At 45.7% G+C, this 27500-nt stretch overlaps 1 protein-coding gene and 1 long non-coding RNA gene across 9 annotated transcripts in view; one reads left to right on the top strand and one right to left on the bottom strand.

The window, feature by feature from the left end:
- Positions 1-10021: 10021 nt before the first annotated feature.
- Positions 10022-27500, bottom strand: part of LOC309713220 (serine-rich coiled-coil domain-containing protein 2-like) — a 47349-nt gene continuing 29870 nt past the window's right edge. For 4 of the 7 annotated variants that reach the window (XM_082544633.1, XM_082544632.1, XM_082544634.1 and 1 more), the window contains exon 14: positions 10022-14805. In XM_082544633.1, the coding sequence (XP_082400759.1) occupies positions 14398-14805 (408 nt within the window). In that variant the 3' untranslated portion in view covers positions 10022-14397. Of the gene's footprint in view, positions 14806-25332; positions 25373-26673; positions 26780-27500 lie in introns of all 7 variants that reach the window. The other 3 variants (XM_082544637.1, XM_082544636.1, XM_082544638.1) reach the window with 3 other exon arrangements.
- The window catches only part of LOC309713234, a 24467-nt gene continuing 7091 nt past the window's right edge, over positions 10125-27500 (top strand). Inside the window, exons 1-4 of one of the 2 annotated variants that reach the window (XR_014278525.1) lie at positions 10125-10204; positions 17247-17384; positions 17529-17605; positions 20037-20300. This is a non-coding gene — a long non-coding RNA (uncharacterized lncRNA). Of the gene's footprint in view, positions 10205-17246; positions 17385-17528; positions 17606-20036; positions 21390-27500 lie in introns of those variants that run through there. The other variant, XR_014278526.1, reaches the window with a different exon arrangement.

Here is a 27500-nt window from a genome sequence, read left to right as displayed (position 1 = left end):
GCAGCAGAAGCCCTCCAACCCCACCACTCACTACTCTCACTATACACCCACAGAACTCTGTGTGTGTGTATGTGTGTGTTAGGGCTGGGTTTTGATGATCGATTTATCGATTAAAATCGATCCTGGCTTGGATAACGTGATATCGATTCATTAAAATCCTGAATCGATTTTTTTATATAAATTTATTTTGCCTGAAACGCCAGAATCTCAGGTTAAACCTCACAAAATTTCAACAACTACCAAACAGCTAAAACAGTAAATGAGAGCAGGAACACGGCTTCTGCACAAAGACGTGAACACAAAGCGCCGACGCATCAGAATCAGTGAGATGTGACTTTCTCACCGACGGCACGGACACGGTCGCTGATTCTGATGTGTCGGCGGGTCGAGCTTTGTGTTCACGCCCTTTTTGCGCTGATTCTAAAGCTGCAGGTTTGATCTCTCTCCAAACAATATTGACCGAACCAGCAGCAAAAGAAGATCCAAACTACGCTTCACACAAACATGAACTCACTCTGACTTTTGCTGTTTTGCTTCCACCAGGATAAAATCACACTTCATGCACAGCTCTCTCTCTCTCTCTCTCTCTCTCTCTCTCTCTCTCTCTCTCTCTCTCTCTCTCTCTCTGTTTTCTGCATTATTCGCTTGCTTGTTATGCACAAGTCCACTGTTGTTTACAGGCTGTCGGCCGCTGTTTTTTTTCCTTTTACTTACTTCTGAAAAGAAAACCTAACTTCTGCCGTTCAATACTGAACAAATTTACACTTTTTAAAATTATGCAAAATTGCAAAACGCTGTGTCTCTAATAAAACCGCTGTAACTTTGCTCTGCTTCACGTCAGCAGCATCAGGTAACGTTCATGTGTTCATTAATGGTTTTCTTTCGTTTTTGATCTACTGCAGAATATTTTTATAAAATCCAGGCCTGGAAAATCTCCTTCATGTTTTTCTGTGTTTTATCTTCAGTTACTTTGACACAAAGGCCTCTGTGATGCTCACACCTGTGATAAAGTCTCGCAAGTGTCAGCTTCCTTTTTATAGATATAAAAATATATAAATGTACTGATGCATGATCTGAATTATAATATTTCTGACTGTCAAAATTTCCCAGATTCAAATCGAATTGAATCGAATCGTGGATCAAATCGATTCGGCACCTTGTGAATCAGAAACGAATCGATTCTAGAAATGAGTGACGATACCCAGCCCTAGTGTGTGTGTGTGTGTGTGTGTGTGTGTGTGTGTGTGTGTGTAAATGTCCACACAGTTAATAAGAAAGCAGACGGAGCAAACAGCCGAGACACTCCAAGCCATCGTCAGCTGAACGAGATGCTTTTAAAACATGAAGAACAGCAGCTTCTTACCTTTATGACATCATCACCTTCATCAGCACACTCTTCATCACGCTGGTCACAGCCAGGTTTATGAGACAGACCGTAGACACCATCAGAAGCTGTGAAGGAACTTTTACTTTCCTGTCTCCACAGAGCTCAGATTAATGTGGCACACCTGCACAGGTGTGCTGCTGCGTTCAAACAAACAGGAAGAATGGGAAACGAGAGTTTCCTGTTACTAAAGTCTCTGTTTTTAGGAGGAAAACTGTCCATGATGAAATCCTCCGGTGTTTTTATTCAGTCAGCTGATCAGAAAAACTAAATCTGTCATATAATAAATGTTTAAATATTTTACAGTGAACATGTTAAACTGAAGTCTTTGGTTCACATAAAATCAACCAGATCTGTTCAGACCTGAGCTCCTCACAGTCATGAATCACAGTAACTTTAATATATTTAATGAAGCAATGCAAAATTTGATCTGCTTTTAAAACTTTCCACGTCACAGGCAAAGCCCACAGGAGGTCACTTCAAGTCCCTGTAATCTCATAACTACAAATATCCACGTGACATGTTCAGCTCTGTTTAAGAACCGCAGCTGTCACAGTCCAAACTCTGCTCTGTGTTCATCACTGCAGCATCAGGATCATGAGATGTATCAGTCAGACAACTGCAGCGGTTTAATGTCTGTGATGAAGAGCAGCAGGAACAAGCAGGGGCACTCTGATCTGCTCGATCACATCATTCCTGGGACAAAACCTCAAAACAAGGACATTGGGAGGTTGTTACATTTAAAAACTCTGACTTGTAATTTGAACCACATAATTTCTTGTTTCCATGATGAACGTAATTTAATCTGCAGGAAATTCATCAACTTATTTCGTTCTTGTTGAGATGACCTGATATGATCTAGTTAGAGTGGTTACCTGGACTCACGAAATTCACAAGATCACAGGAGATTTCGACCCACAGGGAAATCACAGCAGTTATCAGGGGCAGACACCTGCACACATGTGTATGCTAGTGTTGACCTGTTAAGGGCTTGAAATCATAGCTTTCCTACTTTTGTTAAATCTGGATTGACAGTGCAGTGGTTCACACTGTTGCCTCACAGCAAGATGATCTTGGGTTCAAATCCACAATCCAGCTACTTTACAGTGGGTTCTCTCTGGTTTGCTCCCACGGTCACGCAGTTATTGGGGTTGGGCTAATCCAGTCTTTAAGTGATGACGCATGAACCCTGCATCTGGGTCCAAACTGCTCTGAGTTTAATAAGGCTTTTGTGTTTTTAACATGTTTTAATTTTCTGTATCTGGTTTTATTTAATCTGAACGAGCCCCTAAAAACAGTCCGTGATCCCTGTCGACCTGTTTTTGTTACCACTGTTCATTTTAAAGCTCAGTGTTTAAACCCTTACGATGTAACTGCAGCCCCAGCAGCAGTATATGAATGACTAACCTCGTATTGTGGATGGATTATCTCAGTTGTTCTCCTGACTGAAGTTTGGTCCGTTTACAGCATCCTGCTATGCGATTGCATTTGTCTCTAACCATCAGGAACCCTCACGTTAACTTTTATCGAGTGGAAAGAAGTTAGCGTTCATCCTCCAGCTTCACTGTTTATGCTAACATAGCTGTGTCGCTAGCAATCACGTAGCACATCATTATATACCAGCTAGCCCAACTTCAGTAACCCTACAAACATCACTGCTGTTTAGTTTCTGTCTTCATTTATGTTGGAAGTGAGGAGGATGGATGCAGTGGAAGTCGTCATAAATCCATTAAACTTTGATGTCAACCAGACTCTAGACTTTGTTGAACATTATGTAATACGAAGATAATGTAGTTTTTAAGTGACCAAGTAGAATTAGAGTAAACGTGAATGAACAGTGTTGGAATAAAGTGACAGAATATGAAGGATTAAAATATTCGAAAAGCTCAAATGACTTTATCTAAACATGTTTCGGTCACATGTTATCAGCACAAACTTCACAGGGTTATTGAATATGAATATGTTGTGCTGATTACACTTTGATTTTGATTTGATTAAAAGTTGTTTAAGTTGCTGCCAAAGCAAAACATCTGCGTGAAACAACGTCCTCGACTGAATGTAGTAAATCCAACGTGTTCTTTTTTCAGTGCAGACGATCGATTCCTTCTGGAGCTTTTTGTTTACTTGCTTTGTAATTCCATCAATAATGGAAATGTCATTAATTAAACTGCAACAGAAATTAAAATGTCTGTTTTAATGAATGAAACCTCAAACTAATGTCTTCAGATTTCTTGTTTTCTCCAGCAGGACACAACAACGAGAAATTTATTGGCACATAAGGAAAAGAAAGTAGTAGACTCGTAATGATTAATCCAATAACGAGCCTTTGATTTGATATGTGGACAAAAAAGCATTAAACGTGGCGCACCGAGGCGCAGTTAAAGGCTCTCGCTGTGATGATGGAGCCGATTTCACCTGCTGATGAAAGGAAACGAGAGGAAACTCGAGTGTTGATGTTTTCCACACGTCTGCTGAGAGGATGATTGCTGGTTATTTCTCAGACGAAAAGCTGTTTTCAGTTTTATTCCAGTTCTGCAGATGTGTAATTAAGTTTGTCAATCGATGTTTCCCCCTCGCGCTCGGCAAAGACGCCGGAAGCTCTGCACACCTCCTGTGCGAGTAAGAGTCGGCTTCGGTTATCGTTTGGCCTTCGGCTAAGTTTAAGATTTAAAGCACGGGAATGAGCCACCCCGTCACAGACGGCCTTAGACTGAACAAACAGGAAGTCTGATTGGTTCTCTAGGAGGTTTTTTAAGCATAAAGCCAGAAAGTGCCGAGAACTGTGCCAAAAATCACACTGAACTCCAAACACTGGACTTCCTGTTGGTTTTGGGGTCCCGAGAGATTTTCTGTTCCTCCTGGGATGTTACCGGATCCTGAATTCCATAAATGGAGGAGAAATGTAGTACTGGGAATACTTCACGGTAGATTCAGTTCTGTTCAATAACCAGCACGGCGCCATAGAAACGATGTGCCGCAAACATGCAAAAGCTTCACTATTTAATATAACAGGAATGTGTTTACACACAGGGAGAAGCTGATTGGTTCAGCTCGGGCTCAGGGACGAGAGACAGTATTGTCATGTGATGCGAGCGTTACCATAAAACCTGAGCGAGGCGCTCTGTGTTCAGGTAGTACACGCCACCGTGCATCCTGACTGACCCTGACGTTTAAGGACACGCTGGACCATCCTTCAGGAAAAGAGAGGAAATAATTCCATCCCATAATTCCCAGCGACGTTACCGCCATCCGTCTATTCATGAGAGCATCAACAGGACTGATCCCAGATCATGTACATGTTAATTGTGAACATGTAACCTGCTGATGTGTTTGGATAGTGGTGTTAAACCCACAGCTGACCTCTGAACGTCTCACAGCTGGAAGAACATCTGCTTCTTCTGTTTGTTGTAAGCTCCCCAGTTTATGTTTATTAATGGATGAAAGTGTTTAAGGTGGATTGAACATGCTCGCTGTCGTGTCGCAGTCCTTAAGATACTCGTGAACGTTTACTCCAGGTCGCCACAATCGCACTGATTACACACCATGGTGGTAATCTATGAACACCTGGAGCCAGATGTTTAATATCAAGGAAGCCATTTGTTTTATTAGGATGAAATCATAAATTAAAATTTAAAAACTGTAAAAATGCTGCTTGTATATAACAAGTTCACCTCCCTCTTTAATAGCAGTATGTGGGGTTTCCTTCAATTATTAAAACTTGAATTCGATCTTCTGTAAATCTTTAATGCCTCTAAAGTACTGACATATTGTTCACACACTGACCACTTTATTAGGAACACCTGTGTAATGTAATGCGGGCCATTACAGGGTCGAGGTTTTACTCCGACAGGTCATCTGAAGCGCCCGCTCCGTTCCTCCAGCCGCCATGTTTGCTCATGAAAACTGCACCTGTTCACTTCCTGTTCGTCTCTAATTCACCTACAGGGCACTCGCTGGGTAAAGCTCATATAAACCAGTCTGAACTGGACTCAAACAAAGAGACCCGCTGGGACATGCAGAACCAGCACGATCTCATCCACGGGGCCTCAGATGTCACTGGTTATCAGAGGCTGCCTGCATTACATCGACATCAACACACACACACACACACACACACACACACACACACACAAAATAGGCGAACTCTATTTTAAGAGCTCAGAGACGCTGTTTCATGTCCTGTTATATTTGGAAATGATCAGAATTTAGTTTCAAATGTCACAAAACGGCTCGAGGCCGAGCACCAAAAATCAACGTGCAGGAAACCCAAAGCGGAGGCTGAGGAAGGGGTTTAACAAAGGTTTATTAACTAGCACAAAAATGACGTTTATGATAGTACTTGACTTAAAGCTTGACACATGGGGCGTGAGGGTCTTGGCCAGGGGAGAAGGATAAGCAAGGGGACAGGTCCAAGAAAGCAACGGCAGCTGCTGGTGATTAGGTACGTACTGGAAGAGACAGGATTGGTCCAAATTTGATCAAGCTCCCACACAGTGACCACCTGATGGCTCAAAGTCGAGGTCAAGCTGGTCACTTTAGAGCCGAAGGAGCTCGGCTTTAAATCTCCTCGTGTCCAGTTTTTGGTAAACCTGAATACAACTTTCTATTTTTTTATTTTCTTTTATATAAAGCTGTGACTGTATTGTGAGTCTGTGGTCTGGGAGAGAGTCTGTAACTCTGTCTGCAAATACAGTAAATAATGACCAATGTTGGGCAGTTAATTATATAGTTACTTCTTCAAAAAAGTAACTGATTTATGCAAACAACAACATTTTTTGCAGCTGTTTACCTAAAAATGCAGCCAAGGCGTTTTTTAAACAAACATTTCAAACTATTTACAGAACAATCAGCTGTTCTGCATCAAATCTGATGCCACACAAATTATTTGTGTAACTCCAAAAATAATTTCTGTCCACTATGAGATGAAGGAGAACAACAGCCTGATACCTGCAGGCCTGACAGCAGCAGATGTGTCACTGCTGTAACACCTGTAACACTCAGCAGGCGCCTCATTGTTCTGACACACAACAAAACTATACTTAATTTTAATTTCAGTTCAGGTTAGATTTTTTTTGTTCGCCACGCAGATTTTCTGTGCGCAGAGATCGCGCCAGCACGCACGCAGCTTATAGGGGACATTGGTCCCACCCATCTCCAGGACATCACCTCGGTGTGCCCTGCAGTGACCTGTGAGGCTGAGGAGGGAAGATTTCGACTTCCGTTTAACCGTGAACAATGAAGTTGAAGGCGTCAGTCGCACACGCAGCATGCCAGCAGACGGCCTCGAGGGTAACAGACAAAACCACGAGCTGCTTTCTCTCCTTGCATGAATATTTTTCCTGCTTAACTCCTGCTGCACGGAGCAGGAGACAGATGGAGCAAGGACTTCTGGGAAATGCTGTTTTTGCCATCGCTCCTGCGAGATAAAAAGATGAATGTCCTCCCATCAGCTCGTCTCCTGAAACAGCAAATGCTGCGTTTCTAAATCCTGAGCGTCGTCAGCCAATTTCTCCGACAAATCGTTCTCTTAAACTTATCTGAGCTCATTACGAAGGTCCGAAGCCAGCGCTGACATCAGCATCGTCACCACAGTGTGTGTGTGTGTGTGTGTGTGTGTGTGTGGCTGTCCTGCAGAGTCGAGGTGAATAAATGTGTTTTTAATGAATCCACTTTAACTGTTATTGCACATCATGAGGTGAGTAAAGCTGCAGATAGCGCTCCACAGTGAGGATCACTTATTAATGAATAACTGGGAGTTTAATGAAATCTGCTCAGCGCTCATTGCTGCTTATTACAAACAAATGCTGCTGAGTCATTTCTGGGGTTTCCTGCGCCCGTCTACAGGGACGCCCCAGCTCTCCTCCAGCCAGCTGCGCCGAGCGAGGCCTTGAAAGTTAGTGAAAAGTTAAAACACGACGGAAAACATTGGAAATCATGAAGCAGCGAGCGGCCTCTGCTGTGTGAAAGATCTCAGGGCCAGTTTTAAAGCAGGAATCATCACGTTGCTCTTTTCCAGCAGCACCGGATCAACAAAATGACACTCGGTGGAGGTTCATAGACGAGTTGGAAGCAGACGTCTCAGCTCACGCTCCGGTGCCCGCCTCCTCAGGCTCAAGGAAGAGCTCCTGCCCCAACTGGAGGATTTTCAGAATCTTCTTCATGAGTCAGAGCAGCTGCAGATCAGCAGAGGGACTGAAGCAGCATCTTCAGTGATGTGGACCTGCTGTTGATGATGACGGAGTTAACCCTGGAAGTGAGGCTTCAAAACAGGAGCAGGTTTGGGACCCCCTCAGAGCCCCCCTGGTAGAGCAGACTGTCTCTGCTCCTCTCATTTGTTCTCTTTTCGGGGACATAATAACTGTTATTTGAAGATGATAGTGTGGAGAGCAAAGGGCCACGAGGTCAGAGTTGAACTCTGACCTCGTGGTATTTGGCCGCCGGCTCACGTCAGTTGTTCTCTGAACTTTTTCTTTCCTCTGCCTTTTCATCTGTGGGGGCGTGGCTAACTCCACCCTATTAGCATACTGAGACGGGTTTTAGTGAGTCATTAATGAGGTGGTTCATTAGTGAGGGCGACGGCAGAGTGAATCCCCCTCTCCTCTCTCTGAGATGCTTTTACTGCTTTGAGCCCTGAAGTGAAGAAGCCATTAGATGTGCAGCAGGTAACTTTACCATCATTTATTTTGAAGGACGACTGCAGAGGAGTCCTCCGCTTCACTGCTTTATGGATCTGAAATGCGGCGACTGCAGCGGGGAGGAGGAGCTCTGAGCTGGGAGTTATCGTCAGGTATGAATGGTTTAATGTGGGCGTGCACAAACACGTGTCGTGGTGTGGCAGGTGTAGGTGGAGTCAGCTGTCACACTCACTTATATTAATGTCACAAATGGGAACATTTTTCAGAATTCAGATTCTGAAAACCAGCCAAGGATGATGAGGGGCCGAAGGACGAGGACACACACTGAGGTCAGGATGAAGAGTGGGCTGTCAGGACGCTGAGTTACAGCTGAGAGGTGATGATGAGGAGGCTCAGGATGATTCTTCCTCTGAGATATTGTTTGTGGACACAGATGTCAGTTTGAATGTGAGGTTAGAAACTGGGCACAGGTTAATGTTTAATATGATTGGTTGGTGGAACCTTGTCTCCGCCCCTATGAAGGTTCATGAAGCTGCATTCTCCGAGGAAGAGTGGCGAGCTGAGCCGAGCTGAGCTGAGCTTCCTGCTGAGCGTCCATCAGGATTTGGCTGCTTTATTTCCCCTAAATCTTCAGCAGCTGGATGAAAAAGTCGAGTCTGCAGATTTCAAACTGGGAGGAATTAATCACTGTAGCCACACACACACACACACACACACACACACACACACACACACACAGAGAGAGCATCATGTGTGTGTCTGTGTTTAACTTCACTGAAGCTCAATAACCACAGAAGAAGAATGAACCCCAGAGCTGCTGTTTGTCAAGCAGAAACACTTAAAGTCAACTTCTGACAACGATGATGATTTTTATTCTTTCTTACTCGTGTGTGTGTGTGTGTGTGTGTGTGTGTGTGTGTGTGTGTGTGTGTGTGTGTGTGTGTGTGTGAGAGAGCATAAAATAAAGTTTGGAGACAAAAGTACACAGTGTATTCTTGAAGGAAAAAAAATTAAGTGAACTCCTCCTGCTCATTTCCAGCTCTTGATTTTTACTTTTGGTCAGCTGTGCATAAGTTAATAATAACCCTTCTTTAGCCGACACCTTTAGTCCCTCCCCTTTTAAAGGGAAACAAAGCTTGGATGGTAGGTGGGTGGGGCTATTAGGACCACATGAAACACCTGAGCTCACATGTTTAATTTGAGCGCCCGCCAAAGGAACCGCAGATCCAAAACAGGAAACCGTCTGAGGAGCGCTTCCTTCAAGGATGAAGCACCAGCTGATTATTTGAGCTAATGATGAAATGCTCCAGTTTCCCACAGACAGAATCAGCCAGGAAGCCTACTGTACATGCAGGCTCCAGGTTGCCATGGCGACAGAACTCATCATTAGAAACAGAGTGGGCGTGTCCAGAGTCACACTTACCTTTTAAACACGTGAAGGGGGGACGGTTGGTGGATCCTCTGCCTTAAACACACCGTTATCTCTGACGCTAATGACACGAAGCTCCTCTGCAGTTTACTTTGTGCTGATGTTAAAGCCAGGAGGGGGCGTGAACCTCCGCTCTGTGACCCCGCCATGTAAGTTCACCAGCTCTAACACTTCCTGGCTGAGCTGCTGTGGTTTTCACACCTGTGGAATTGAAAACGACGGAATTCAAAGAGGCGTGGCCCAATTTCTCCGTCCGTTCTTACACCGATACTGACTCTCAAATGACTGATATAAACACATTTAAAAATCATTAAAGATGGTGTAATAATTGGGCGTGGCAGGTGGGGGCGTGGCCATTTTGAACAGCCAGTTTTCATATTTTCATGCTGTGAAGGATAAACGTCTAATTTACTTTGTCCCAGCACATCTGTGCCACATGTGGGCGGGGCAGAGGAGATCCTACCTGACATCTCTGCTTCACAGACTCCGCCCATGAACGACATCACCCTTTCCCGCTCTAATGTGGCTCGACTTTGGCACAGTTGGAGAAAGAAGGGAGGACACACCGAGAGCTGGGGACCATTAATTTTATTTCAGCAGCATCAGAGAAATGTCAGCCAATGACAGAAGAGGACCGTAAATATCAACCAATGAGCTGCAAAGAGCCTCGCTGACAGGAATACAGGCGCTACGTTTTCACTTGGTACGACCTGAACGCTGCATCAACGTTAATGAGACAAAAAATAAGTTCAGCAGGTGAGACGCTTGTTTTAAAGTGCTTTTTCCTCTCGGCGCTTCAACAACGTTACAGTCCGCACCACGTACACGCTTCATCACATAAATACGTCAGTTATTGCACCAAAACCAGGAAACAAACAAAAGTTCAAGTTTTCAAAATAAAAGCAGAGAGGAAGTAGAAGACAGACACAGCGTGAGTACATTATTCAGAGTATTCCACTGAATCGTTTAAATACAGTTTAAATACAGACGATTATGAAATATTAGAGTCATCTCAAAGTGAACATGAAAACATTCCCAGCACTTTACTCATAAAGCCTTCAATAATTTAATTATTTCAAACAACAGCAGAGAGGTTTTCCACAGCAGGGCTGACTTCACGGATCGAGCGTAACGTTCATCCTGATAAAAACACTTTAAATGTGTTTCTCTGCTGATCATCAGTGTTTTCTACCTTGTGTGTTTTTGTCAGTTAAGCTAGCTTTAAAGAAACTGCTGTGCCCCCTTATTTCACAGTAAAAGCATTCAGGATTATTGGCTTTTATTGTGAAATTGTTTCTTATAATTGTTGTTGAGCTGTTAGTGAATCTCAGTACTTCCTGCACAGGTGTGTCACAATAAAACCAGTCTGAGAACTTAAAGTTACACTCAAATAATGATTCTTCACTCTTAATAAGCATAAGCAACAATTTTAAGTGCAGCTGAAATATGTAAAAGTCAAAGTTTCATTGATTTAAATAAGTAATTATTAAGGAAAATGTGCTTGGTGTAAACTGAACGTATAGCAGTCAAGTTAACATTTAAACTGTACTTATGCAACTAAATTACATGGATGTAAATAAATGTATTCAAGTTATTTGTAAGGACTAAAAAATGTTTAGTGTACAGTCTCCCTACACAGAAGACTTTTATTTTGAAAGCACAGAAGAAAATGCAGAGTTTTCTTAAAAGCAGTCAAATAAGTGATGAAGCGGATGTGATCGAGTTTAATAATGATTTAAAAACTCTGTGAGACAAACACACTAACGCTCTGTGTAATGTACATGACCACGACTTCATGGTTCACACTCTGTGACCCGGGCAGAAGGTTTTTCTCTCCCCGGGTGGTTTTAGTCACTTTTAAACTTCGGCAGCTGATAAAACCTGATTGGATGTTTGAATAACGATGAGGGGCAAACTTTAAAATTAAACCTGAGACACGACGGTGTGAAGACGAGCAGCAGATGAAGACGCTGAAACACGACCTCCTCTGACTGCAGAGGACGCCTCAGAGACAAAGCTGGACTATTTTAAGCTCCTGGTTTTTGCCTCGAGTTTCCGTAACTGTCCTGCTCCGGGTTTTGTTTCAGATTTTAGAGGTTTTGGTTGCTCTGTGTCTTTAGTTCACTTCCTGTTTTACTTTGAAGGTTTTCTTTCGTGCTTTGCGCTGATTGGACATGCTTGTTTTCAGCTGCCCCGATTAGTCTCCATGATTACAGGAGGTATATCAAACAAACAGCTGTGATGGGCTGCTTGTTTCAGATTCAGCAGCTTTCAGCGAGTCTTCGCTCAGAGCTGCTCACTTCCATTATTTCAGCTTCTGGAGGGTTTAGACAAACAGGCGCAGACAGAGACACGAAGGCCGAGGCGGAGCCTTGAGGAGGCTGATTTTTTTCATTTTTTCTGGTCGTTTTTGGTGAAAAGGTGGAAAAGAAAACATCAAACCTTGTTTGAACCAGATGAAATAAACACAGTGCACTAATTTATTTTCCTCTTTCATTTCAAACGGACATTCCCTGTTTGCCTTCTGCTTTAATTTCCCCCCGTCGATGAGGGGCTCACCGAGGAACATCAATCACAGCGTTCCTGCAGACTCTGTGTGTTCCAGGACTTTGATGATGAACTTTAAGAGCAGCAGCAGCTGAAGCTCTGCTGCGAACGCGCCCTGCTGGGCTTCGTGTCGCTCGCATGAATTAAGGCGGCTCCGATTTCCCCACTGGGAGCGAACGACGAGATCTAAAGGAGACAAGCGACTCCACCTGAGCAGTGACGCAGCAGAAAGTTAAGAGCAGACGTCTTTGAAACCTGCTCATGTTAAAGTCGCTGCGGCTCAGAGCTGAACGAGGATTTAAAGCATTTAAATGCATTGATCAGTCAAATGTGAGCAAACCTGACGCCAGCACAGTCAGACTCTGCTGTTGGGGTAGATGCGAGCTGGAGCCGGGCGGTTTCCTCAGTCTGCCGTCGTTCTTCACACCGAGCCGCCTCGTGGTTTCAGTAATCGCCCCAAAACCGCTTCTACTTCGTTTCTCGGCACCGGACATGCAGGATTTAGCAGATTCCCGGATTGTCTGTAGAGACAGCGAGCGTCCTCTTCTTCGTGAAACGTGGAACTAAGCTGAGCTGGTCTTGCATATATTTTAAATGCAACAAAGTTTCCTCTTTTAGGGCTTGAACCTGCGACTTTGTTGCATATTTTATTGCATATACGGTTACTAATATCAAAGCGAGCAGCACTGACAGTTAATCGCTGACAGAAGGGAGACTATGTTTGATTTGTCAGGTATGAGGGAGACTCGTTGTCCTGTAGAAGAATGAACGTGAACGTGGTTCAGCAGGCGGATCCTGACTGCACGAGTGAGACGCAGTAATGTCCAAATGTTCAAAGGACGACTGACAGACGGGCTGAAATGTCAGTTTGCCTTCAAGGAAAAACACTTAAGCTACCAGCTGCTCCTCTGATCACCTGTAATCCGAAAATTATTTGAACTTTCTAGCCTTTTATTCATTTACTGAGTGTCTGAAATGACTCCAGCCTTCAGACAAGAAGGCCTCAGCATGCTTCACACCATACTGCCGAGCTCATCTCAGCCGTTTCCTAAAAAGCAAACCAATTGGAGCTCCTTCATCTCTTGGTGTGGCTCTTTAGTTCACACCAAAGGGGGAGGAGCTAAAACATCTCGTTCCAGTATCAGATTAGTAGGGATTATTTTGACCTGGGAGGAAACCTTCCTCCTCCTGCACGCTGTGATTTCTGCTTCCACAGCAGAGCTCAAAGCTCAGAGCAGATTCAGCAGATGTCTCTGCTGAGCGCCTGAACGCTTCCGCTGCAGAAACAGCAAAGCCTGGAGTCACGTCTGGAGCTCTGATTTTATTTTAGTTGGAGGGTTTTTGGGGGACAGTCACAGTAGACTGAAACAAACATCCCCAAACCATTAAAGTCAGAACAGAGCTGGAGCGCTTGCAGCATGCTGAGACTTTTGTGTCCATCCAGACTTCTGCTGGACTGATTTTCAAATCACTGCCAGATGGTAAAAAACCTCCAACTTCAGGACTCTTCAAGCACACAGATGTTCTTCCATCGGCTTTCATGGGAACAAAGACTGCCACACTTTCACAGCTGATGCAGGAGGAAGGAGGTGTTTACACCAACCAGCAGCTATTTGGACGAAGATTTCAGCCTCATATCGGAGTCTTGTCTGAAAACCAACAGGTTTCTAAACGAAACACAGTGAAGTGAACACCGAACTGAAAACACACGGACGGGCGACGAGATCAAGGTCCTGGAACTTTCTGACCTTCGAGATGATGAGAGTCTGTAAAGATGAAGGTTGGAGGAGGATGCAGTCTGCGGTGGTGATGGGGGTTAAGGTGGATGCACGTCATTCATGCCTCTCCACTGAGGAAGACTCACTGTGGTTGGACTTCAGGGAAGGATGGAGGAGTCGGAGGAAGTTCAGGAGCTGTACAATCGGTTCCTAACACACAGCGAGAGGGAGCGAGCCTCTGAGGGAAGAGGACCGATGTTTTATATTAAACCAACAGTAGAGGGCGAGATCGGAGGACGAGATCGGAGGCGTTTCCGTCTGGTTAACGGACGCTCTCGGTGCAGTTTTAGTGTTGATGCTAGAATAAACGAAGCGTGTTGGAAAGAAAAGAAAACCCTGACATTTAAAGATCCTTAAAGGTTGTGATGAAGAGCCAAAACCTCACATACCTCCGTTCCATCTTCAGATGAACCTGATGGCCCCTCCCACTCACTGCAGAAACCGTTTCTGTGCAAAGTACTCAGACTAAAACCTTTATTGTCAACAACTTCTTAAAATAAGGTTAAATAAATTAACTGTGTCCATTTCAGCCTCGGCTAAAGCTTCGATAATCTGCAGCGATCGTTTTATTTTACAGGAAGTTCGGCGCTCGCGTCGCTGCGTGTTAGGAAGGAGTCGGACGCTTCAGTGGTTCTTTGGTTTGGGGAGGCGGGAGGAGGTGGAGGTGAAGGCCAGCGTTCTGAAATTCAGTCCAGAGGTGCTGTTGGTGTCGGGGTCACGTGCTGCCCTCGTCTTTGGGAAGAGGCGGAGCTTGGAGGGCTGCGGCGGCTGCAGGTACCTGCTGTGGGTTTTCTTCCTTTCCCCCGACTTCGTCTCCTCCACCTTCCTCTGCTTTTCCCCGTCATCCTCTCCTACGTGGGCTGCTGGATGGGTGGAACTGGGAGCTCGGGGGTTGCGGAGTCTGTCAGCAGGGGTTTCGGGATGTGCGGGGCAGATGTTAGTGGAAGGTGGAGCTTGAGTTCGCGGTGGCGTCGGGACTTGACCTGTCAGTGGCTCCTGGTCTTCCTGATTGGAGGAGTGAAGTATCTGTGGCTGAAGAACAAACACGAGTCAGGATTCACTCAAATATCTCAAACACACAAATGTAGAGTTTCACTGAATCAGATCTTCAACATTATTCTGCTTCACGGCGAGAGCCGGGGCTCAGAGATGTTTGCAGCCGTCTGTCGGTGAGATTACACCAAAGTCACTGAGCGGATTTCATTAACTGTGCTTGGTGGAGAGGTGGAGCGTAGGTGGAGGAAGAACTGAGAACATTTTGGATCACTTTATTTAAAACCGTGAAGCGCAGCATTGACTGTGACTTCAGATGTGACGTCTTTTATGTGTTTTTGCTTTTGCTTTCTCGGGAAAGTAGAGGAAACGCATAAACCAGGGAGGACGTCCCTCAGCTCACATCAGGATACTTTATGCTCCACCTCGATTTCATGTTCTTGTTCCTTCCTGTTGGGTTTAAGGTCCACGTAAAGTTTTTGGACTAAGTATCACATTTTCCAAGACTTTATCCTGATATGTTCATTTATGATGACTAATATGTCTAATAGGGCCGCCACAAACGATTATTTTGATAGTCGACTACTCACAGATTATTTTTGCGATTAGTCGACTAATCAGATCATCATCCATTGGACGTAAAACTACAGCTTATTGCACCAGCAGCATCTGCTCTTATATAACTATCATGAGCTTACAGCTTTAAGTGTTTAAGGTGCTAACTAAAAATAAAGACAAGATGGTAGTTTATTAAATTTTAATGAAATGTGCAGATTGTTTCGGTGAAGTTTAATAAACTCAGCCGATTTACTCAGGAACAAATAAAATACTGAAAAAAGCCAAACAACAACATTTTTAAGTTATCTAAGTGACTCATATATCACGTTTAACCTGAGTAGCGAAAGATGGCGGTGGGTTTGAAAACGATTTGCGGGAGTCCGGTGTTCTCACGGCGCTAGTGACCTAGCCCCCGGCTAGCTATCGAGCTAGTGGGTAACAGACGTCTCCGAAAACGTCGGAGCGCTTTTGAAAATATGTGGTGTCTTGATAAACTGAGCAGATATTTGAGGTTTACACAGCTACATTCTCGCCTGAAAATATGTTAAACGTTTATTTTGTGACCCAGAAAGAATAATAAGAGTAAAGTTAAAACTAACTAGCTGCCGCCATTGTTGGAAACTGCGCTGGGCCGCGCTATGAATTCTGGGACACAGCTTCTTCTTCTTCGGGGTTTAACGGCAGCTGGCATCCTTGTACATGCAGTGCTGCCATCTTCTGTTTCAGTCCGTTATTACACTCTTAAATCCTGCTACTTATTCCTGCGTCTTTTGTGATCTTACAAAGCTTCAAACGACGCGTCGACTATTAAATCAGTCGTCGACGATTTTGATAGTCGACTAATCGTGACAGCCCTAATGTCTAATGTGTAATAATACAAAAAAATACAGTTATCTGAACACCTCAACGCTCAGTGTTACTAAGCAGTGGCATAAATTTTATCCTCAGACGGCGAGCGTCAGGCCTGCACAGACGTCTGTGCAACGGCTTGTGCAGAATTCACATTACAGCGCACCAACTACACAAGCTCACTTCAAGCAGAGATCCAAGAAGTCAGGTTTATTTTTATAGCAACAAATCACAACGAGTCGCCTCAAGGTGCTTTAAAGTCTACGGCGAAGACTCTACAACAGGCGTGGGGAACTCCAGGCCTCGAGGGCCGGTGTCCTGCAGGTTTTAGATCTCACTGAATCACATGATTAGTTCATTACCAGGCTTCTGGAGAACTTCAGGTCATGTTGAGGAGGTCATTTAGCCATTTAAATCAGCTGTGCTGGATCAAGGACACCGACCCTCGAGGCCTGGAGTTCCCCACCACTGCTCTACAACCCGACTCCATAACTTGCCGCGCTGCAGCATCAGTCATTCTCCTGATTTGAAACAGAGAAGAACCTGCGTGGAGATCACGTTATCCAAGCCTGGATAACTTCACTGCTGCGTGCACCACCTGCTTAACAATGAAGCAGCGTCTTTGTTGTATAATTGATGGCATGTTGGAGGTGAGAGCACAAAAGCAGTGAGGGTGTTGGAGAACGAGCAGAACAAAAGCAGGAGCTGCTCTGCAGACGAGGTCATCGCGCTCGCCGTGTGTGGCCGTCTGCTTTGATCTGTGCGCTTCAAAGAGAAACAACAGAAGCACATTGTACTTAAAAAGTTGTGGACTTTCACGCTCCAGCTCAAAGACGAAGGAAACGCTGATGAAACGATCAACACAAACAGTTTCTCGCATCGGGAGGCGGGGTTCAGCGGGAAGGCGACGTTTGAAAAACACGTTACTGTGCGTTTTAGCTCGCCGTCTCATCTGCGCATGAAAGACGAGCGCAGCTTCCAGGTCCGAGGAGCGCACGCTGCAGGCCTCTTTGAAACAACTTAAAAATGGCTGTTTTGATTTGTCCTCAAAGAATTCTCATTTCTGTCCACAGTCGTCTGGAGTTTGTGCTGAATTCAAATCCTCGTGTAACGCATCTGATCTGCACAGAGCTACGAGAGCGCCTTCGATAACTGAGCGGTGGAGGCGTGCAGAAAGCAGACGCCATATTTATGTGAGAGAACTTAAGCAGGTGGGAAAAGCAGCAGCAGCACAGAGACGGATAAAACAGCAGATTAGTTATGACTTCACACAAGTTTGCCAGGATCAATAAGCTGAGATTGTAGCACATGATGGATCTCACTGCTGTTTCTTCACCTTCCCTCTGATAAATCAGATTAACAGCGTGCAGATGTGAGCTGGCTGCAGGATTAAAGTGTGCAGAGCAGCACTGAGCTTCACTTCCTCACTCAGGTACAGGTGATGTCAGCTTTCTCTCCACTGAACATAAGTATCTCACTCACTTTGCAAAAGTCTCAACGTTTCAGACGTCTGAGAGCAGACGCACCTCATTTACAGATTCATGGTCATATCTTTACCTGCTGGCATTCAACACCCCGATCCTGGCTCCTCATTTTACCCTGTTACATGTTACAACTGAGTTGTCATTACTTATGAAGCTCATCTGGATCTACAGATGTTAGCTCGGTGTGGCGCTGGTAGATCCTTCATCTAAAGCTGACTGTCTGGGTCACAGGGACAGCAGTCTCAGCAGAGATGCTCAGTCTCTCTTCCCCATTCACCACCTGCAGCTCTTCTGGGGGAGACACTGCGGTATTCCCGAGCCAGCCCAGAAACATAACCTCCAGCATTTCCTTTTTCTCCTTCCAATCAGAAATGCCCGATAGACCTCACCTAGGAAGCATCCAGGAGGCATCCTGCTCAGACCTTCTCTTAAATAACAGTCCTGCCCAGAGACCCTAGAGAGGAGGCACATTTCTGCTGCTTCTGCCTTTTCCTTCCCACCAGCGCCAAACAAGTTCCTGAGATACTCAAACTCCTCCTGGGGCAGGATTTTGGAGTGTACCCTCTACCCATTTCTGGCTAAGAACTGTGAGCTCAGACGTGGAGGTGGTAACTGCAATTACAGCTGGAAGCTACAGACCGATGAAGCCAGAAGGACCACATCATCCAGCAAAAGCAGAGAGGCGATCCTGAGACCAGCGAACCAGAAACTGGCTGCTGTTGGGCTGATCGTTTCAAATCGTTGCCATTTAAATGTCTGAGTCCAAACACCCCCAGAACCCAAACACCCACTGTGGCCAGATTGGTCGTAACAAAAAACCCTTCAAAAACCACCCCGGTCTCAAAGTCCACAACACACATGCAGACTCCTGTGGACCCTCAAATATCTTTCAGAGGGTCTAGAGCTGATCCAGCAGCACCACCAGGATGAAAACAACTTATTTTCCCACAAATCCAAGGTTCCCACCAACGTGGAGCTTCCCAGGGAGGCTGAGGAGTGGGATACCATCAAAGCCTGGAAACGCTCTCTGACCTGCTTGGTTAAAAGCCGCCACCACAGTTTACCAATCCAGCACATGAACCACGACAGCCCCACAGCATCCTTCACGAACTCACCCCCCCCTCCAATCAGTCTGAGCTACACATCATTGCTTGATGAGTTTTAGAAATTTCCAGGGCTCTAAAACTCATCATAAAGCCATATTCGGACACAATTTTAAATTAAATTTTAAAGTAATTCAATTTTAATTAAAGACAACAAACTTTCGACTGAACGAACAAACGAATAATTATTAAATACCAAGAGTATTCATGCTTTGGATCCCAGTGTGTGCATTCATGATATCTGTGCTTTGTTTGTGGCTCTTAGCTCCCACTGGTGACTGCTAAAGATAAAAAACACTTAAAGGAGAACAGAAAAGGTTCAGTAACTTCCAAAAATCAGTGACGCATAAAACAAAAATGGCAGACGTCTTAGAAATCATAACTTGGTCTCTGATTCCTGACAGCTCAGCTGAGTAATCCAACGCACTCTCGTAGCTCTGTGCAGATCAGATATTGTGTTGCTTGAGGGTTTGAATGCTGATTGGTCCACACTTCTTGACGTATTCGGGCAGTTTTTAATAATTTTGCTGACAGGAAGCAAAAGTGAAACCTTTTGTTTGTGTTGTTAAACTCCAGCCGGGTCCAGCAGGGGGCCACACTGAGTGCCTATGCTGAATGTAAAGAAAACGTTTTTACTGCTCTCAACAGAACAGAAACACCTGCTGGTAAACACTGACATCTGGTGGTGGGCAGTGGTACTGCAGCCTCTCTGGGACGTTCAGGTGTATTCACCTCATGAATAATGCAAGGCAGGATGGGTGGATTCAAGGCAGCGAGAGAAGGAAGAAAGATATGAGGAAAAAGGACAGAAAGACTGAAGAGGAGGAGGACAGAGGAGGGAGGTGGAGGGCGTCCTCCACCACACGCAGCTCTCCTCCAGGAGCATTCACCTTGGGAGGGAAACACTCCACTGCCCCACTGTTTTTATTCTACTTCTCTGACGCCGACTCACAGGACGTCCCCACGGTGTTACCACGCACACACACACACACGCACGCACGCACACACGCGCACGCACACACGCACGCACACACACGCACACGCACTTTCCTGGCATATAAAGTGCTGATCCACCCAAACTGCGTCCACATCCACCCACATTCGTCTTAGCTGTCGTCTTATTGGCCCCCAGAGGCTCGTTAGATGAATAATCCATCATAACATCACTGCGAAGCTCGAATATTAAAATCAGAACAATAATGAGTGAATATTCGGTGGTAGCAGCTTTGCTCCGTACGGTTTTATACTCGATAACTATGGTTTTTATGTGTTTCAGCGATCACACGGCGTCCTCACCAAGGAGGAGGAGCTCTTCCTGCTGTTTCATTGTCTCAGTCTCCGCCCCCACCTGTGCTGTCTGCTGAGGACGAACCTTTGAAGAGCAGGTTTGTTGACAGCAGCACTCGTTCATTCTTTTTTATTTTCTTTGATCCGATCGTCGCCGTTAGCAGCAGCGCTCCAGAAATCCACGTCGAATATGAAACGGCAGCCCGGCGCCGAAGCCTCCTAACGTCCAGCAGGTCACCGTCGACCCTCGAAGGTTAGCACTAACACAGGCGGGGTCAGCTGACCTCACCGCACTGTCTTCATACTGATCGTGGATCAAATCTAAACTAAAGGATGGAAAAAAATCAAAGGATGGAAACGGCCACATGTGTCCCTCTGGGCTGTTCAACAGTTCACCCAAATCAATGAAGCTTTTTATAGATTTAGAGGCTGAAAAATTCCACTCTGAAAACTACATCCTCACACTAAAGGAGGTGAGCAGAGAACGAAGGGAGCGGAGACGTTATTTAGATAAAACACTACATGTGATCTTCAGTCAGAGCGTCAGTGTGATGTGTGGAGGTGGCGTCCGTCTCTGCTCATGTGTGGGACGGATTTTAATCAAGCTGGAAGTTCAATACATGAGGACACTCACAAAGACTAAAAACATCAGGTCACTGAGGTTTGAAGCTGATCAGAGAGCGACGCCCCTCTAACACACCAAACTCCCAGAATGTAGCGCACCTCATCTAATCCAAAATTTAAGAGTCATTTACAAAGATAATTTTAGCTCAGCGCCGCCTCCTGATGGGCCTCTGGACTCCGCGCACTCGCTCCACTGTGAAGGAGAAGGTGTGACCTGTCCTGCAGGCAGCAGTGAATCATGGGTAAAAGCGTGCAGACAGTCACTTAGAGACGTTACACACGAATACTGATCGACTGTTTTATCATCACTGGATGCGAGCCACGTTACTTCATCCCGTCGATTCCTTTTATAATCAATCTTAAATCTCAGCTCGTCTCATTTATTAAGAGCTCGGTCCGTCTCCTGTTTCTGTCTCCTTCTTCTCTGCCTGAACAAATAAAATTCATTAAAACCAAAACTGATATCAAAAAGTTGCTTTCACTTAAGCTTATTTCCATTTTGGATTTTTAATGAATTCCCTGTTTCTTCTGTGAAATTAAGAAAGCGTTCACACGAACTGACAGAGGCAGAGGAACCAAAACTGAAGAACTGAGTTTATCTGAGAGGTGAGCCGGAGCGTGAGGGACGAGTGCAGGAGCACCTCAGGGATTTGTTCATGACTAGGGCTGGGCCATATCATACATCATATACACACACGCGCGCATATATATATATATATATATATATATATATATATATATATATATATAGGAGGAGATAGAAGCCACTGACATAAAGACAAGAAAGCTCCTGACCATGCATGGAGGGTTTCACCCCAAGTCCAGCACCCTGAGGCTGTACGCTAAGCGGAAGGAAGGGGGCCGGGGACTGGTGAGTGTCAGCACCACAGTCCAGGATGAGACAACGAACATCCAAGAATACATTGGGAAGATGGCCCCAACTGACCGAGTGCTCAGTGAATACCTCAGGCAGCAGAAACCCAAGAAAGAGGAGGGAGACGAGGAACCATCATGGAAGGACAGGCCCCTGCACGGTATGTACCACCGGCAGATAGAGGAGGTGGCTGATATCCAGAAATCCTACCAGTGGCTGGACAAAGCTGGACTGAAAGACAGCACAGAGGCACTAATCATGGCAGCACAAGAACAAGCTCTGAGTACAAGATCCATAGAGGCTGGGGTCTATCACACCAGGCAAGACCCCAGGTGCAGGCTGTGTAAAGATGCCCCAGAGACAATCCAGCACATAACAGCAGGGTGCAAGATGCTAGCAGGCAAGGCATACATGGAACGCCATAACCAAGTGGCCGGCATAGTGTACAGGAACATCTGTGCCGAGTATAACCTAGAAGTCCCGAGGTCAAAATGGGAGATGCCCCCAAGGGTGGTGGAGAATGACCGAGCTAACATCCTGTGGGACTTCCAGATACAGACGGACAAAATGGTGGTGGCTAACCAACCGGACATAGTGGTGGTAGACAAACAGAAGAAGACGGCCGTAGTGATCGATGTAGCGGTTCCGAATGACAGCAATATCAGGAAGAAGGAACACGAGAAGCTGGAGAAATACCAAGGGCTCAGAGAAGAGCTCGAGAGGATGTGGAGGGTGAAGGTAACGGTGGTCCCCGTGGTAATCGGAGCACTAGGTGCGGTGACTCCCAAGCTAGGCGAGTGGCTCCAGCAGATCCCGGGAACAACATCGGAGATCTCTGTCCAGAAGAGCGCAGTCCTGGGAACAGCTAAGATACTGCGCAGGACCCTCAAGCTCCCAGGCCTCTGGTAGAGGACCCGAGCTTGAAGGATAAACCGCCCGCAGGGGCGTGCTGGGTGTTTTATATATATACATGAACAGTTTTTCGATACAAAAAAATGTTCATGCTTTTTTAATTTGTCATTTATTAAAATTTTAAATATATATTTTAACTCAAAAGTACAGTTTTTAAATGTAATGTTGCTGAAACAACAAAAATAATAAATCTATCTGATAGAGGAATCCCTCATCTTTGGAAAAGAGAGTTTATTACAGAGAAATGGCTCTTTCAAAATAAAAGCTCTACTATACGCTTCTTCTGGGCTATATTCTCAGCAGCATATTAAACATATCAGGTCCCCATAAGGAGAATCCTGTGCTAACGGCTGTCTAAATGACTCGGGTAAAGTTTGTAGCATGCTGCTTGTTGATTTTGTCTTTGCACTAGGATGATGTCGGAGTAAATGTGCAGTCATATTCGTTGTGTTCTCACTAGTGCTGTCAGCGTTAATCTGAAATGACGTTAACGCCACAACACGGCAAATCTCCGTTAACGAGCTACCGCGGATCGCCGCGTGCGTGGGGCTGGACGGCGTTTAAAAGTTTAAAAGTGGCTGAACTCTGCTGCAGGCTCTGGATCAGCTGAGCGTGGGACGAGAGGCAGCGGGCGAACCACGGATCACATGGTTACAAATGACTGAACTTTCAAAATAAAGGTCAGGGTGACTGTGTACTACTAAACAAGAAAATAAAACGTAAATAAAACATCATCACAAATATGTTGATCAAATTAAAGAAGCAGCAGCAGCTAAATTACTCTTTAAAATGCATGAAAACTTCTGATTTTATAACTTTGTTCTTTGGAAGGAGACGATTCTCTTCACTCTGTCAGGACCCACACACCTGTGTTCCTGAGCCCACACAGCCTCCATCACATGCTGGTGTTGGTCAGACCTCCGAACACTCCTGATCCACCAGTTTATAAGTATCACTGACTCTACATTAGTGTGCATTATAATCACTCTCAAATATCCTTATAGCTCTGAGCTGTTAGATTTGCCCTCTTGGCCTTCAATGGCACTTTTTACTGGGATACATAAAGACGCATCAAAGTCACTTTGCACACTGTCACAAGGAAATGACTTGATCTCCTTCGCGAGACACGTTGCACAGATTACAGACCGACGAGTCATTTACAGCCAGTTACTCTGGCGTCGGAGCGAAGCCTCCCTCTCACGTTGCGCTGATGCTAAAACCAGAACCGTCCCTCCGAGCTCGCCCTCAACTCGACTGAGCATCACGAGCTTTTCTGGAGGCCTGAAATCAAACAGCTGATGTGCTTATGGAGGAGCGAGGTAGGTAAGGCGAGACCGCCGAAGAGCTTGTGACTTCAGCGGCCAGCTGCTGGATCATCTGCACGGCCCGAAGGCTCGCCGCGCTTTAGGCCGCGCGGCCACGTGCTTCCCTCACAGTAACAACATTATTCAGCATCAAGTCTCACCTCTAAACTGAGAACATGTTTGCTGTCACTGATGTGAAGAAAGAGATGCTGCAGAAAGCTGACTCACAGCTTCCCATCAAACACTCACAGCTGGTAAAGAACGATGAACTCGGGCACAGCTGGACGTCACCGTCACTGTGGCCAGAGAGCAAAGCGCCTCAGTGAGGCACCATCGTGTATCCGTTCACTTCATCTGTATAGTACTGCATTTATGAGACACTCTTATTTTATCCACAGAATAAAGGTTTATGAATAATTCAGGTAGAAGACTCTGTGCACAGCGCCGCTGTGAGGCAGACTTTCCAACACTCATCATCATCAATGTAAATATAATACTACCGTTCACGGTATCACCGGTATGTCGGGCAACGAGAAGAAAATGAAATATTGCGACAGAATATGGATAAAAGACGCATGCTTTGTTTTCATACGCACATGGCGGCGACGCAGAATGAGGAGGGCGAGAGCGGATCGTTGAATGAAACGAACCAGAACTGGTTTGTAAAAACGCTGCAGCTTCACTGGTGTGGAACTGGTTTAGCTTTCGTCCGTCAGATACACAACAAAGCACTATTTCTGGTAGCGCATGCTAGCGGGCCGTCGTTATTCTCGTCACAGTGATGGAATCGATCCACACATGGAAACACATCGACGTCCAACGAGCTGGGAAAGAAACACGACTGGACTTCACCTCTAAGACCAAATGCTGGAGAGTCCCAGGAATTTAAACTCTAGTGGGAGTGTCCGTTGACCCACTGTTGATCATGTGACTCATCACATGAGCCACGGTGTGTAGGGTGTGGGTTTCAGGTGAACCCACTGTGAGACCTTGCCCCACCCTGTCAACCCAGGATGTGCGTGGGCGTTAAGGCGTCTGGGGAGGATCTCAGACTGGATCACAGGTGGCAAACAGCTGGTGTCATAAGCCCCGCCCTCTGTTCAAAGATGGCTGTTCACAGGGACACAGATGTCTTCTTTCACTCCTTTTTCAAACCATCTGTCTTCTCTGTCCAACATGTGAACATTGGTGTCCTCAAAGAGTGACCTTTGACCTTTAGATGCAGGTGTACAGCTGAGTCTTGTCCTGTCGAGGCGGGTCTTCTGCGTTGTGCGTTTATGAAGTGCTGTTTGGTTTCTCCAGTGTAGGTCTGAGCACAGCTACGGTAAGTTTGTGTTTGAGAGTTTATCAACGAATGAGCTTCACTGACGCCTGTTACATTATTACACGATAATACCAAACAGTTTTACGTGTGTTGTACTGCGATACCGTCAAAACAAGCATCACCTCCCTGCTAAAGACACGCATCAAACACATCTGAGTACAAACAGAACAGCTCGCTTTATGTGACGGAAGAAGAGAAGAAGAAGGAGGAGGATGAAGTGAGGAAGATTAAAAAGTTGCTACCGTACCACGCTGTGTCACTGAAGTAAAGCACTAGATTTTCCACTCCTGGACGAAGGCGCAGAGGAGAAAAAACAGAGAAGAGGAGCAGAGTTAGGAGAGAAATGACAAACAGTCAGTGACAGATTTCTGAGGAGACACACGGAGCGGCTGAAGGTGACAAACGAGGAAGAACAAACTCATCAGGAAGGAGTGAAACAAACCAGAGCGAGGCTGAGGGAGGCAGGAGGTAAACGCGATGCTGGGGTGAAGTCGGCGGATTAAACTCCTGCCTGAACTCGGTCTGCTCCGCTCTGAAGTGGCTCCACTGACGTTCGTCCTCATGAATAACTTAAACCAGAAACTTCTAATTTGAGCGTCTGGATTCAGTGGCGTCTTATCTCAGCTCAGACTAATTCTCAGAATCATATTCGAGTCATTTTGTGCCGCCGAGTCTCCACGCGTCCATTAAAACTTCCTGCCTCGACCTCTGACCTTTCACCTCTTTGGTTAACTCTGAACGCTGGAGCTTTAAACAGCTTTGGAGGTTAGCGTGTGCAGATCTGCATCCTCCTTTCATTCGGCAGTGCTGCAGCTGTAAGAGCTGAAAAATCCTGGATCCCTGAACGCCTCACAGCACAAACCGTCTACTGACTAAATTCGATTCGTTCTGCAGTTAAAAGTGAAATAAACTGAAGAGAAACGTAGAATCAAACCCGCTGGCTTCAACTTTGAAATCTCAGACTTTAAACTGAGAATAGAGACAGTCTGAGCTTTTCTGTCACCACTGCAGATTTTGTCTGGCTAAAGTTTTTACAGGTTGTCACGCACGCTGGGGGGGCGGCGTTCCTTGGCTTTTCCTGCTCTCCGACCTCTCGGCTCGTTCCTGTGCAGGGTCCTAATGACGGCCATATTTCAGACGACAACTCCTGACTCGGACAACTAACTCACCAATCGCTCGTTCTGTGGTATTCAGTCACAACTCTGAAACCTTTCACTTGCTTCCTCTGCACGCTGTCGTTCTGTGCAATGCATTTATATTCAGTTCAATTCAGTTTTATTTACACAGCACTAAATCACAACAACAGTCGCCTCAAGGCGCTTTATACTGTAAGGTCGACCCTACAATCATACATACAGAGTAGCCAACAATCATATGAGCCCCTTTGAGCAGCACTTTAGCGTGACTGAGCTCACTCTGCAGACTCTTTTCACGTCGTTGAAACATAAACACACTTTTCTACAGATGTGTTTGAAGCGTCGACAGAAAAATGGACCAAAACACAAAAACATCTCAGTCCGAGGAGCGAGAGAAGGGGATGATGATGGGGAGGAAGAGGAGCAGCAGGTTAGGGTGAGGTGTGACTCACGTTTTCTCGCGAGGTGGGAGGGGATGCTGGGCCTGGGCCTCCCCCTGTAAGGCCTGGAGCGCTGATACTGCCAGGGCGGAGAGAGGAAAGGAACAGGAGGAAAAGCCTGAGGAGACGGAGAGGAGACGGAGAGAGCAGGGACGGAAGCTGATTTACAACATTAAGACAAGAAGACGGAGAGAGACGGACAAAAGCAGGACTGGAAGGACAACAGTTCATCACGTGTCTGCATACCACAGAGCAGAAAGACAGGAGAGAGAGGAGGGGCCTCCATAACAAACGTTTTACAGGAAGCGGGATCTCTGAAGATGACCAATCAGAGCCAAGAAACACAAAACCTTCACCTGCACCAGGAGAAGGTTTTTTAATGCCTTCAACCTTTTCCTGTCTGAGCCCGGCTCACACGAGCAGAGACGCCCAGAGCTGTGACAGCTGGATGTGACCGAACAGCTGCTTGTTTCTGTCTTTGTTTAGACCTATCAGCTCTCAGACAGACACAGGCTGTGTGTGTGTGTCTGTGTGTGTGTGCGTGTGTGTGTGTGTCTGTGTGTGTGTGTGTGTGTGTGTGTGTGTGTGTCTGTCTGTGTGTGTATGTGTCTGTGTGTCTGTGTGTGTGTGTGTGTGTGTGTGTGTGTGTGTGTGTCTGTGTCTGTCTGTGTCTGTGTGTCTGTGTGTGTGTGTGTCTGTGTCTGTGTGTCTGTGTGTGTGTGTGTCTGTGTCTGTGTGTGTCTGTGTGTGTGTGTGTCTGTCTGTGTCTGTGTCTGTGTGTGTGTGTCTGTGTCTGTGTCTGTGTGTCTGTCTGTGTCTGTGTGTCTGTGTGTGTGTGT

Source organism: Aulonocara stuartgranti (genome assembly GCF_965226115.1).
Source record: "Aulonocara stuartgranti genome assembly, chromosome: 8".
Taxonomy (NCBI): Eukaryota; Metazoa; Chordata; class Actinopteri; order Cichliformes; family Cichlidae; genus Aulonocara; species Aulonocara stuartgranti.
The sequence above is the reverse complement of the archived record's forward strand: the minus strand, read 5'-3'. Positions and strand labels throughout refer to the sequence as shown.